At 43.4% G+C, this 12932-nt stretch overlaps 1 protein-coding gene across 1 annotated transcript in view; it reads right to left on the bottom strand.

The window, feature by feature from the left end:
• The window catches only part of ADGB (androglobin), a 110880-nt gene that overhangs the window by 37055 nt on the left and 60893 nt on the right, over positions 1-12932 (bottom strand). Inside the window, exons 19-22 of the mRNA XM_064158188.1 lie at positions 11903-12017; positions 9502-9669; positions 7466-7604; positions 635-769 (exon numbers count right to left, since the gene is read on the bottom strand). Coding sequence (XP_064014258.1) covers positions 635-769; positions 7466-7604; positions 9502-9669; positions 11903-12017 — 557 coding nt within the window. The remainder of the gene's footprint in view (positions 1-634; positions 770-7465; positions 7605-9501; positions 9670-11902; positions 12018-12932) is intronic.

The raw sequence follows: 12932 nt of genomic DNA, 5'->3' as shown, positions 1-12932 counted from the left end.
CTCCAAGATCATAGAATCAAGCAGATTGGAAGAGACCTCCAAGATCATAGAATCAAGCAGGTTGGAAGAGACCTCCAAGATTATAGAATCATAGAATCAAGCAGGTTGGAAGAGACCTCCAAGATTATAGAATCATAGAATCAAGCAGGTTGGAAGAGACCTCCAAGATCATCCAGCCCAACTTATCACTCAGCCCTATCCAATCAACTAGACTTGTAGATATCATATCAAGCAAAGCCTGGCTGGGGCACTTAGTGCCATGGTCTGGTTGACTGGACAGGGCTGGGTGTTAGGTTGGACTGGATGATCTTGGAGGTCTCTTCCAACCTGGTTGATTCTATGATTTTATGACTTAATAAAGAGAGCTAAATCTACATGAATGTAAATTCTGGATTAATATGTACAAAATTCTGGAGAGCAGTGTCTTTCCTCTACCTTTAACTGTCTCATATGCTAACTGACTGGTGAGGTTGAGCACTACTCTTTCATAAGAGATCACAGATTCAGCTGGCTCTTCCTATTGCATTTGGGTTCATTTTAACTAGATATCATTTAGTAACACCATTTTTTACAGTAAATACTTGAACAAGGTGAGGTATGAAGCAGTTTTAAAAGGTGTTTTTAAAGGACACACCTGGTTTTCTGCTGTTCAGCACTTTCCTAACATAGGTCCCTTTCCAGATGGCTTGAAGTTTAAGAGCTGCTGCTTCTTCTTCGGGAGTGGGAGTTCTGTTCTCCCAACTACTAAGAGTATTCTTCTCACAATTCTCTGTAAGAAAGGAAGGAGAATGAGCAGTGTCAATACAACTGAAAGTCCTGTAACTGCTTGCAACAGAGCTGAAAAGGAAAAAAACCCAAAGCACCAAAGAGAACACAGTGAGTTCTATATCCCAGAAATAGAATGGTTTCTTTTGATGAGAAAAATGGAACACAATTTTCCTCTTAGCATGGTAAAATTAGACAAAATACACTGTGTAATTACACAGTCAGAATGCATCTACTATGCTAATTCCAAACACCACCTCAATGAATTCTCACTTCTCTTTATGCAGTGCATTTTTAACACTCAAGTCTCTTAATGTCATTTCAAAACATTCTTTCAAGCAGGAAGCAACAGGATCTGATACATTAAAGCCTGACTCTGAATACAGCTTAAAACAGCTTCACAAGCTTTTAAGTGCTTCTGTCTCTCATTCTCATCATTTTATTAAGTAATAATTTAAACACCAGAGTGTTCCCAAACATTTTATTCAACCTTTGCTAAGGAGCCATGGAATAAGGGTAAGATCTATGATGAAGTGAGAGATCATTTAGCTGGCTGTGACCTCCTGTTATTATGGAGTTTTGGAGTGGAATAGAAATGAGTAGGTTCTGACAGGTTAGTAATGAGTTCTTTGAAAGCATCCTAGCCTGCAATTAGCATCCTGCAAGCAACTTACATCAGGGTTTAGGGGGAAGGTGCAGTGAACAGCGCTACAGGGAGGCAATGCCACAAGGACAGTTCAGAACTGCACAGATACAGAACAAGGGCAATGAAAAAATACACAGTGCTCCAAAAGGAAGTAACAACAAATATAAAGGAGGAGAAAAGAGAGAAATGAACTTGAGAAATATGGACAAGCCTGCAAACAAACAAACTAGCTGAAGAAAAGGTATTTCTGTCATCAGACAGGAGATCACACATCTCGATCTAATCTCTTCCACTGGATATTGTTAAGTGTGTCTATGTTCCCAACCAGCATTCCTCATTATCTTTTCATTGCTAAAACCAGAGGTTTTCCCCAGAAAGCCTCTTTAATAGTTAGAAATTCTGAAAGGTTACACGAGGCCAGTTTAACAGACAACAGAGTAGAACTCAACAATATGGATGGCACAAGCACTTTTATCAAACAGAAGCATGGAACCACAGAATAATGCTGAAGGTACCACTGAACAGCATCTGGTCCAACCCCACAGCCAAACCAGGATCAATTTAGAGAAGGCTGCTTGTGGTCTTCAGCAAATGTGTCCTGTACTGCAGCAGCCCTGTGGTCACACTGGTGTAAACTGCTATGTAACCTCAGCTTGACCCCAGAGGGTGAATAAGTACTTATAGCTGTGGTCAGCAATTACAAACATGTCTTACTCTTCTGCTGAAGAGGAGGTTATGCACAGACAGAGGAATTAAAGGCTTGCATTTCCCAAAGGCTGGAAGTTACAGTGCCATAAGGACTTATAAGGGCACTTATGGTTTTGTACACTGCTATTTATTACAGAACTGTTCATCTGATATGTCTCCTTTCCCAGAAAACATCACATACTTCTGTAAATTTGGCATCCTGACAAACCAAAGTTCTCCAGGGCCTCTTTACCTACTCTCTTCCTAGAAGTCCATAGAAGAGTCATGCCACGGAGAAGCACTCAGCTTCTCCAGCTTCAGAAGCTTCCATCACTCGTTCACACAGCACAGTCTTTCACAGTGTGGCCAGCAGGACAAGGGAGGTTATTCTGCCCCTGTACTCAGCACTGCTCAGGCTGCACCTTGAGTACTGTGTCCAGTTCTGGGCTCCTCAATTCAAGAGAGATGTTGAGATACTGGAACGTGTCCAGAAGAGGGCGACAGAGGTAGTGAGGGGCCTGGAGCACAGCCCTGTGAGGAGAGGCTGAGGGAGCTGGGGGTGTGCAGCCTGCAGCAGAGGAGGCTCAGGGCAGAGCTCATTGCTGTCTGCAACTACCTGAAGGGAGGTTGTAGCCAGGTGGGGTTTGGTGTCTTCTGCCAGGCAAGCAGCAACAGAACAAGGGGACACAGTCTCAAGTTGTGCCAGGGATGGTATAGGCTGGATGTTAGGAGGAAGTTGTTGTCAGAGAGAGTGATTGGCATTGGAATGGGCTGCCCAGGGAGGTGGTGGAGGCACTGTGCCTTGAGGTCTTCAAACAAAGCCTGGATGAGGCACTTAGTGCCATGGTCTGTTTGACTGGCTAGGGCTAGGTGCTAGGTTAGACTGGATGATCTTGGAGGTGTCTTCCAACCTGGTAGATTCAATGATTCTTGTGGCTACTGTGTTAATTGCTCCATGTGGATGGATGGGATTTGGCAAACAAGTAAATGTCACCAGATCAATTTCAGAATGGCTTCTTACAAACTTTACCAGGTATGACTGCTAACTGCAGTGTAGCATTAATGTCTTTGCCCTCAGCAAGTTTTGGAATTAAATCAGCACACAGTGCAAAACGAGTATCACAGTATCACAGTATCATCAGAGTTGGAAGAGACCTCACAGACCATCAAGTCCAACCCTTTACCACAGAGCTCAAGGCCAGACCATGGCACCAAGTGCCACGTCCAATCCTGCCTTGAACAGCTCCAGGGACGGCGACTCCATCACCTCCCCGGGCAGCCCCTTCCAGTGTCCAATGACTCTCTCAGTGCAGAACTTTCTCCTCACCTCCAGCCTAAATTTCCCCTGGTGTAGCTTGAGGCTGTGTCCTTTCGTTCTGGTGCTGGCCACCTGAGAGAAGAGAGCAACCTCCTCCTGGCCACAACCTCCCCTCAGGTAGTTGTAGACAGCAATAAGGTCACCCCTGAGCCTCCTCTTCTCCAGGCTAACCAATCCCAGCTCCCTCAGCCTCTCCTCGTAGGGCTGTGCTCAAGGCCTCTCCCCAGCCTCGTCGCCCTTCTCTGGACATGCTCAAGCATCTCAATGTCCCTCCTAAACTGGGGGGCCCAGAACTGAACACAGTACTCAAGGTGTGGTCTAACCAGTGCAGAGTACAGGGGCAGAATGACCTCCCTGCTCCTGCTGGCCACACCATTCCTGATGCAGGCCAGGATGCCACTGGCTCTCTTGGCCACCTGGGCACACTGCTGGCTCATGTTCAGGCAGGTATCAATCAGCACCCCCAGATCCCTCTCTGTCTGGCTGCTCTCCAGCCACTCCCACCCCAGCCTGTATCTCTGCATGGGGTTGTTGTGGCCAAAGTGCAGCACCCTGCACTTGGAGCTATTGAACGCCAATATAAAATGGAAGTACCATTTAAAAACCATCCAACCATCCCTCAGATTCCATCTCATATGCTCTTAGACAAAGAAAATAAAAACATTTAATTCACCTGTTTGTAGTAGTTACATTGATGACTGCTAGGTCTCAAAGCATTATAATTCAAGCTTTGACAAGATCTGAGCAACTAAGCTGACAGAGCACCATTACTAACACAGGCCAGGCAAATCAGTTGATGTCAGTCCTCCTAGGCCTTCATGCAACCTTTTTCTTCTATTATTTTCTTGACACTTCACTTGATTCATGCTTTTTTTTTTTTTTAATGCATCTGTGTCCATTTCTTTAGAGTTGTGAGATGGAAGTTGAATAAAAAGCATGCACTTACTTCAATGTGACCTTTATTACACGGGGAAAGCTTTAGATGTGAGTTAAATAAAGCCAAAGGGAAACAAATGATTTTCCAGACTGGTAAGAACCTTCTGTAATTTAAGTCTAGAAAGGTGAATAAATTTAAAAGATATACTGGATGCAGGGGAAACAAACTGAAGCAGAACTTCCTCCCTCCCTGCAAATGTGAAAAACATTCTGCCATACTGGGGCTCATAATTCAGTAATATATACGAGGTTTTTCCTACAACCTGTCAACTCTGCCAATTGTTCATATCTAACTAAACCTTATCTTCTTTCCCATTGCTGACAAGTGTTTAAGTTTCCTAGGAACACAGAAACCAGGAGCACAACCATCCTGAAAACTGTGACAGGTGTGACTTCAAATGGTGTGTGACAAATGTCAAATGCTGACCCTTCTAACTTATTTTGCCATAGAAGATAATTCTGGGAAAACCACAATGAGTTATTCACTCCTTCTAGCTGATTCTATGATGTCTCACAGAAGTGTGTGATGTGTCTCACAGAAGTGTGCCCAAGTGGCCAGGGGAACTAATGGCATCCTAGCCTGGATCAGGAACAGTGTGGCCAGCAGGACAAAGCAGGTTATTCTGTGCCTGTACTCAGCACTGCTCAGGCCACACCTTAAGTACTGTGTCCAGCTGAGCTCCAACTTACTCAAAAGCAAGGCTATTACCCAGGTTTGATCTCAATCCCTACTGATACATCTCATGTTACAAACCCAGCAGCAGTAACTACAACATCCTAGACGTTCCAGAACAGTAGGTGCCAGGAGGCACATTGAGCCCATTGCCCCTGAGCAGTACTTCTCAAATCAAAGCCTTTCAACCAGCTCTCAGGTGCAATGTAAGGCTGTCAGAGTCAGCCCAACGGGTTGCAAAACAGAATGTCTGCAAGGCAGTCAAAGAGCAACGAATAAACTATTAGATCATGCAAATGATTCACCAATCACATCATATTCACTTCAATAACACCATTACAACACCAGAAAGACTGTGTGCATTGTGCCACTACCTTTAAAGAATAGGATCTGATCCTTTTCTACTGTACAAAAAGAACTGAGGAGGATGTATATAAATTACTGGCATATAAATCAAGTGTACTGTTGATTAGCATGAATGGAACTTCTTTACTGTAAGGGTTCCAGAGCACTGGAACAGGCTCCCCAGAGACGCTGTGGAGTCTCCTTCTCTAGAGCCTTTTAAGGCCTGTCTGGATGTGTTCCTCTGTGATCGGTGCTAGATTGCGTGGTCCTGCTCTGGCAGGGGGGTTGGACTCAATGATTTCCTTGGGTCCCTTTTCCAGACCCTAACATCCTGTAATAGCTTTTATATCACAGTAGCCACGAGGCTGCAGCAGTTCAGCTTACAGTGAATTAGTTTTCCTCTCCTTCCTTCAGGATTATAGTTGCAGGTTTTTGAAAGCATCTTTATAGAGGAATACTCCCCTAGGATATCTGTGCAATGTGAGTAATTGTTGGGCTAGTTTCTGTAAGTCTCCTTAAGTTTTAAGACTTGGCTAGTTTATCATCACTCAGCAAACATATTTCATCTACCTTGTGACCAAATCCCCCAGTATTGCCTGTTGTGTGTCCTTAGTATTTGCCTGTATTCCACTGTTCTGTTTCCCAAGTTCTGCTTGTCTCAGACTACTTCATTCTGTGTTTATAAATACCCTTTGTGTAAGTCCCTGCCATCGACTGAGAAATGGAACAAAATTAATGCAATCTGGAGGGGATTTTTTTATGAATAAATATTAATGAATACTGGAAATTCATTCTCATATTTAATATTTTTTATATACAATTAGCACACGAAAATTAAGGGGTTAAGGAGTTAAACAGACTTCAAAAGAAGTCTCCTAAAAGTGAGAAGAGAAATGCATTTGGTTACCAGGCAAACTTATTTCTAACTACTTATGCCTCCAGTCTGCCCAAAAAATGAGCAAGAACCTGTGGGAAGAGAACTGATTATTCTGCTTGCAACAAATCCATTTGCTTTTCAATGTCTCCTCACGCAATATCTTGAGGTACACAACATACACTAAGCACAGGCTGGAGAAGAGGTGGGATGATGCTGTAGCTACTTCCCAACTATATGTATGTGACTCACCAGATAACTAGCCAGCCAACGTGGTAATTTGCCAAATTATAGGCTTAAAAAACAAGTAAGCAAATGAATAATAATAAAAATAAATCCAAACTGCATCCAGTTCAGGAGCCCCTATTACAAGAGGGATGTGGAGACACTGGAGTGTGTCCAGAGAGGGGCCATGAGGAAGATCAGAGGGCAGGAGCAGCTCTACTGTGAGGACACACTGAAAGAGTTGGGGCTGGAGAAGAGGAGGCTCCCAAGTGATCTTACTGTGGTCTTCTAGTACCTGAATGGGTCCTACAAAAAAGCTGGGGAGGGACTTTTTAGGCTCCCAGGGAGTGTCAGGACTGGGGGGAATGGAGCAAAGCTGAAGGTGGGGAGATTCAGACTGGATGTGAGGAAGAAGTTGTTCAGCATGAGAGTGATGAGAGGCTGGAATGGGTTGCCCAGGGAGGTGGTTGAGGCCCCATGGCTGGAGGTGTTTAAGGCCAGGCTGGATGAGGCTATGGGCAGCCTGCTGTAGGGTAGGGTGTCCCTGCCTATGTCAGGGGGGTTGGAAGTAGATGACCCTTGTGTTCTCTTCCAACCCTGACTGATTCTATGATGATGCTATGATAAATACCACACACCCTGCAAAGCCCTGAAAGAAAGAAGCAAACCATGACCCATCAACAAGAAAGAGCACTGAAAATGAGGGTATTAACTCCAGCCTTCCTCCAAGCAGCTATAGATACTTGTGCTAATTCTTGTCACTACTGACAAATGCAAGTCAAGGAAGACACAGGGCAATTTTGTAAGTTAAAACAACAAACAGACTCTCTGGAAAACCAAGACATACAATATCTGTTCTGAGTGTCAGACATGTTGTCCACAGCAGAAGTAAGCAGAAATGAACCATGCTTACTTAGGCAAGAAAACAGAGCTGGCTTCCTTGAAAGGAAGAATGAGCAGATATATTTGAAGTGACTACCAATACCAATACGGTACCTGAAGACACAGTGTCATCCTCCAAAACATCAGTGTCTTTAAAATCCAAAGAGAAGGACCTGAAGGCAAATTTATAGCTGTAAGGAACCTTCTTGCTTAATATGTATTTCATCAAACACCAAAATGATGCATTGAAAACCTAAAATCAAGAAGAGGAAAAGCATTCAAAGAATGATTCATTTTCAAAAGGTACTTTATATTGCTTCTCATTTATTATTATGTTAGGGCTGTTCAGTCTGGAGAACAGGAGGCTCCCAGGTGACCTTCTTGTGGCCTGCCAGGATCTGAAGGAGGCCTACAAAAAAGTTGGGGAGGGACTTTATAGTCTCCTAGGGTGTGACTGGACTAGGGGGAATGGGGCAAAGCTGGGGGTGGGGAGATTCAGCCTGGACATGAGGAGGAAGTTGTTCAGCATGTGAGTGGTGAGAGACTGGAATGGGTTGCCCAGGGAGGTGGTTGAGGCCCCATCCCTGGAGGTGTTTAAAGCCAGGCTGGCTGAGGCTGTGGGCAGCCTGCTCTAGGGTAGGTTGTCCCTGCCCATGGCAAGGGGGTTGGAACTGGCTGATCCTTGTGGTCCCTTCCAGCCCTGACTGATTCTATGATTCTTATCATTTCAAAAACTGTTTAGATTTTTTTTTCATGTAAAAATGAAATCTTTAGATTCCTCTATCAAATTAGTCCCAACTGTTATATTGGACTACATTGCTTCCAGTGAATAATTAAGAGAAAAAAATCTGAGGTCTTGCTTACTAACTACAGGAGTGATTATATCACTTGAGAATCTATTACTAGCTTATGTAAAGCAAAGACCATCACCTCTAATTCCAAGGATGTGGTGGAGTCACCATCCCTGGAGGTGTTCAAGATAAGACTGGATGGGGGACTTAGTGCCATGGTCTATTTGATTGGACAGGGCTGGGTGATAGGTTGGACTGGATGAGCTTGGAGGACTCTTCCAACCTGGTTGATTCTATGAACTGATGGTCTCATCGCAGAGGACAGAAGAACACACTACAATCACCATCATAACAACTAGCTTTCTGATTAGAGGTTTCAGAACACAAAGCAACAACTGAATGAGCATGCTTAGTGAATTAGGAAGTGGCACCACAGGGAAAAGTAGCAACATGGGAAGATTTGTTGTCCTACTTCTGTAACTAAAATGATGGCTCTGTTTTAATTCTCAACATAAAGATACTCTTCCAAGAGCAGAAATTTTGTCCTTTTTGTCCTATTCAAAAGATGGAAATTTAAAGGGGTGCTTTCCAGTGCTTTTTTCATGATCTGGATTGAAAAATACAGCTGAAATTGAGGCTGGTGTCAAGCCCATCTATAAAAGCACTAGCTTAGGTGTTCTATTATCTAATATCAGAGCTTATAAAAGATATGAAAGAGGCTAAAGGCAATGTTAAGTGCTTATTCACCTTCTGTAGCCTTTAGGTATCATAGCATGAACCTGGTTGGAAGAGACCGCCAAGATCATCCAGTCTAACCTAGCACCCAGCCTTGTCCAATCAACCAGACCATGGCACTAAGTCCAGGCTTTGCTTCAACACCTCCAGGGACGGTGACTCCACCACCTCCCTGGGCAGCCTATTCCAGTGTCAATCACTCTCTCTGTGAAGAACTTCCTCCTCACATCCAGCCTAGACCTCCCCTGGCACAGCTTGAGACTGTGTCCCCTTGTTCTGGTGCTGCTTGCCTGGCAGAAGAGACTAACCCCACCTGGCTACAGCCTCCCTTCAGGTAGCTGTAGAGAGCAATAAGGTCTTTCCTGAGCCTCCTCTTCTCCAGCCTAAACACCCCCAGCTCCCTCAGTCTCTCCTCACAGGGCTGTGCTCCAGGCCCCTCACCAGCTTTGTTGCCCATCTCTGGACACCTTCCAGCACCTCAACATCTCTCTTGAATTGAGGGGCCCAGAACTGGACACAGCACTCAAGGTGTGGCCAGAGCAGTGCTGAGTACAGGGGCAGAATAACCTCCCTTGTCCTGCTGGCCACACTGTTCCCAATATGTGTTTAAAATTATTTGTTCACCTTGAAGTGTTCTTCAACCACTCCAGTATCACAGAGACCAGGAGGACAGTGAGTTAGTTCCAACTCCTTCAAGGCTTTAGAAAGCTCTGGCATACTGCTGAAATTATTTATCACATTTCCAATAGCTTTCATAATAGCTGTAGCTTGCTCTATAAACCGGCAGCTTTCCTGGAGAGAGAGAAGGAAAAAAAACAAACTCATTGTTAGAAAGATTGAATTAAGGTTTTCTTCTCTTTTCTTTCTAGAGCATGACAGTGTGCAAGCATTTTTTATCATGATGAAGAATAAAACTTGAGTTATGATGAACAACTGCAAATCATTTTACAAACTATAAAACCCATCAGGTGTCTGGTAGTCAAAAGCCCACAAAATGTTCCCTCTTTTCAGCTACTGGAATAAAAATGTTGCAACACTAAACCAGCCACAGTAACATGTAACTATTAAGGATTCTATTTTTTTTCAGTCCTAGGACATTTAATCAAACATAAGATGTGTATAGAGACTTACTGCTTGTATCATATATATATGACATTTTAATATCATTTCATAGATATGAATATATGCACACATACATCAATACATATATATAATTGCATATATATAGATGAAATTTTAGTATGATTTGATATTTATATGAATGTAGCTACGTCAGGGGAAATTTAGGCTGGAGGTGAGGAGAAAGTTCTTCCCTGAGAGAGTCATTGGACACTGGAATGGGCTGCCCGGGGAGGTGGTGGAGTCACTGTCCCTGGAGCTGTTCAAGGCAGGATTGGACGTGGCACTTGGTGCCATGGTCTGGCCTTGAGCTCTGTGGTAAAGGGTTGGACTTGATGATCTGTGAGGTCTCTTCCAACCTTGATGATACTGTGATACTGTATGCAAACACACATCAATACATATATATAATTGCAATCAATACCTATATATAATTGCATATCTATATGCAATTTGAATGTATAGATATGAATGCATGCACACATACATCAATACATATATATAAGACTGGATGAGGCACTTGGTGCCATGGTCTAGTTGACTGGATAGGGCTGGGTTGAACTGGATGATCTTAGAGGTCTCTTCCAACCTGGTTGATTCTACTAAATTAATAATAGTTATGAATGATGAATATTAATTTCTGTATGAATGTTACTTTTTACTATTAATATTTAAAATATCAGGAAAATTCGCTGAGATTCTTTGGATTTTTGGTCAAAAGGAAGCAACTGCACAGAATGAAACAGTTTAAACAATCAGAACTTGGAAAATAGTAACTCAAAAGCAGGGAAAATTCTAACTGTGCTTAGGGAGTCTTGGCATTGACTCCAGCAGATTTACTCACGATGCTTTTCGTCTCCGAGTAAGTCTCTTGTATCAAAGACACCTTCAAACTCGGGATAATGATCCCAATATAAAATACTCCAGGCAGAGCAAAAGGAGTTGGTGCTAAGACATTAGTGTTAGTTGCAACACGTGGCTGCCTTTAATGAGCTGCAAATGATGAGAGGCAGGAAGGCTCTGTGCTGAAGGCAGGATGCAAAAGGCTGAATGCAGGAAGACAGCGGTATCTAAATCATCCCCCTTTAAATACTTCATTTTGATAATCAAACTGGCCAATAGGCACTAGCACCATTGTTCTGGCCAATGAATTCAAAGCTTCATGCCTGGTTTGAACATGCAGGCACTTCGAGGGCAGCATAAGACACCTGAGAGGTGGTGCTAAGCCCTTTTAGCCCTCAAGGCTTTGCTGGGTCCAACCCCTTATTATTTGCTCATCTAACTCCACTCCCAGACCCCACAACAGGAGGAGGAGAGCAAGGCTTAAACTGGTCTAGCAGGATTTATGTCCTACCAGGACACTGCTGCAGTGCTAATAAGACTCTTGTTAGATGAAATACTCTGCATCTCTATTAATAATGACAGAGGAGTACTTGTATCCTGCTGAAAACAAGGTCCAAAGACAGGCTTGCCTAAAGCATCATTCATCTTTGTCAGGATTTCTGTGCAAGAATGTGGGCACTTTCCTGCAAATGACACTGTGGGGAAATTATCTTCTTAAAAACAGTGCAGAGAAGACTTCAAGATAAAATACAGCAGAATTTTCTTGATGAGGAACAGGATTTCATCCACAAATTGAAGAAGAGCCACAAGAAATTGTTAATGACCAAACTTACATTAAAAACTTCTTTGCCACAATAAACATAATAAATTTGCACAAGCTGCTTTGATGTCCTACTGTTAGGACACTGAATCTGCAATGCTAGGCAAATTTTCTGTACACTGGACCTTCCAAAATGTTTTTGCACAACTCTGCTCTGGAAGCTATATGCTCTCTGACCTGAATCATAGAATCATAGAATCAACACTGTTAGCACAGTGAGTGACTAGCTCTGGTTATGTGTACCTTTTCAAGGCCTGGAAACACAGCATCCTCCTCTCCAAAGACACATGGCACCATGCTACATATCTGAATATGGTGCCCTATGGGAGAACTTACTGTGAAGAGCAATATATGTCGCCTGCAAGCAAAGAGAAAAATGAAGTTAAAAAAGCAAATTAAAAAAATCCAAACTACAAAAAACCCACCCAAAGCAGGAACAACTCTCCACAAACCAACCAACCCACCCACAGAAATTCTTAACCTTTTCCTTTAATGCATTTGCAAAATTTAAATCTTTTCCTTGGTTCTTCAAATCCTGTATTTCTAATTCTGTTGCTGTACCAGAGAGTGATTTCCAATCTTTAAAAGAATTATTAAATAGCATTAAAATCAAGAAGGTTGGAAAAGACCTTGAAGGTCATTGAGTCCAACTGGAAGCCAGCTACCAGCAATGCTAAAATGGAGCCTCAAGCACAACATCCACTCGCTTCTTCAACTCCTCCAGGGATGGGGACTCCACCACCTCCCTTAGTAGGCTCTTCCCAGGCATAAACCACTCTCTTTCCCTTCTAATCCACAACCATAGCCTTCTGTGCTCTCAGTTTCTGCTTTGACCCCATCCTCTTCCTCTGGGTCATCCCCACCATCCCAAATGTCCACTCAACAACACCATCTCAATCCCAAAGCAAACCAGTTTCTCCCCAAACCCTCCATAGCCTCTCCAAGCTCAGAATCTTTGCCTCAAAGTGGAGACAAGGAAATAGGAAAAGGACACAGTGCAATAGACCACGACACAGAGGGGAAAGGGTCTGGAGGGGGAAGAGGAGGTTGACACAAAGGAAGGGGAATGGGATGATGCAAGTAAGGATGGTGGAGAGGAAACAGGGGACAAAGTTTGAGGGCCTGAGGCACATCTCAGAATCAGTCTGTCAGTGCCAGGACTTGTGGGAACTCAGAGGAACAAGGGGATGAGTAATGGGGAATTGTGACAGACTGAGTAATAAAAAAAAATCAGTGGAAAATGGGTTTAGGGCCCGGATCAAAGTGCTCCCCA

The sequence above is a fragment of the Pogoniulus pusillus genome, chromosome 18, assembly GCF_015220805.1.
Source record: "Pogoniulus pusillus isolate bPogPus1 chromosome 18, bPogPus1.pri, whole genome shotgun sequence".
Taxonomy (NCBI): domain Eukaryota; kingdom Metazoa; phylum Chordata; class Aves; order Piciformes; family Lybiidae; genus Pogoniulus; species Pogoniulus pusillus.
This window is presented reverse-complemented; position numbering and strand designations above follow the sequence as displayed.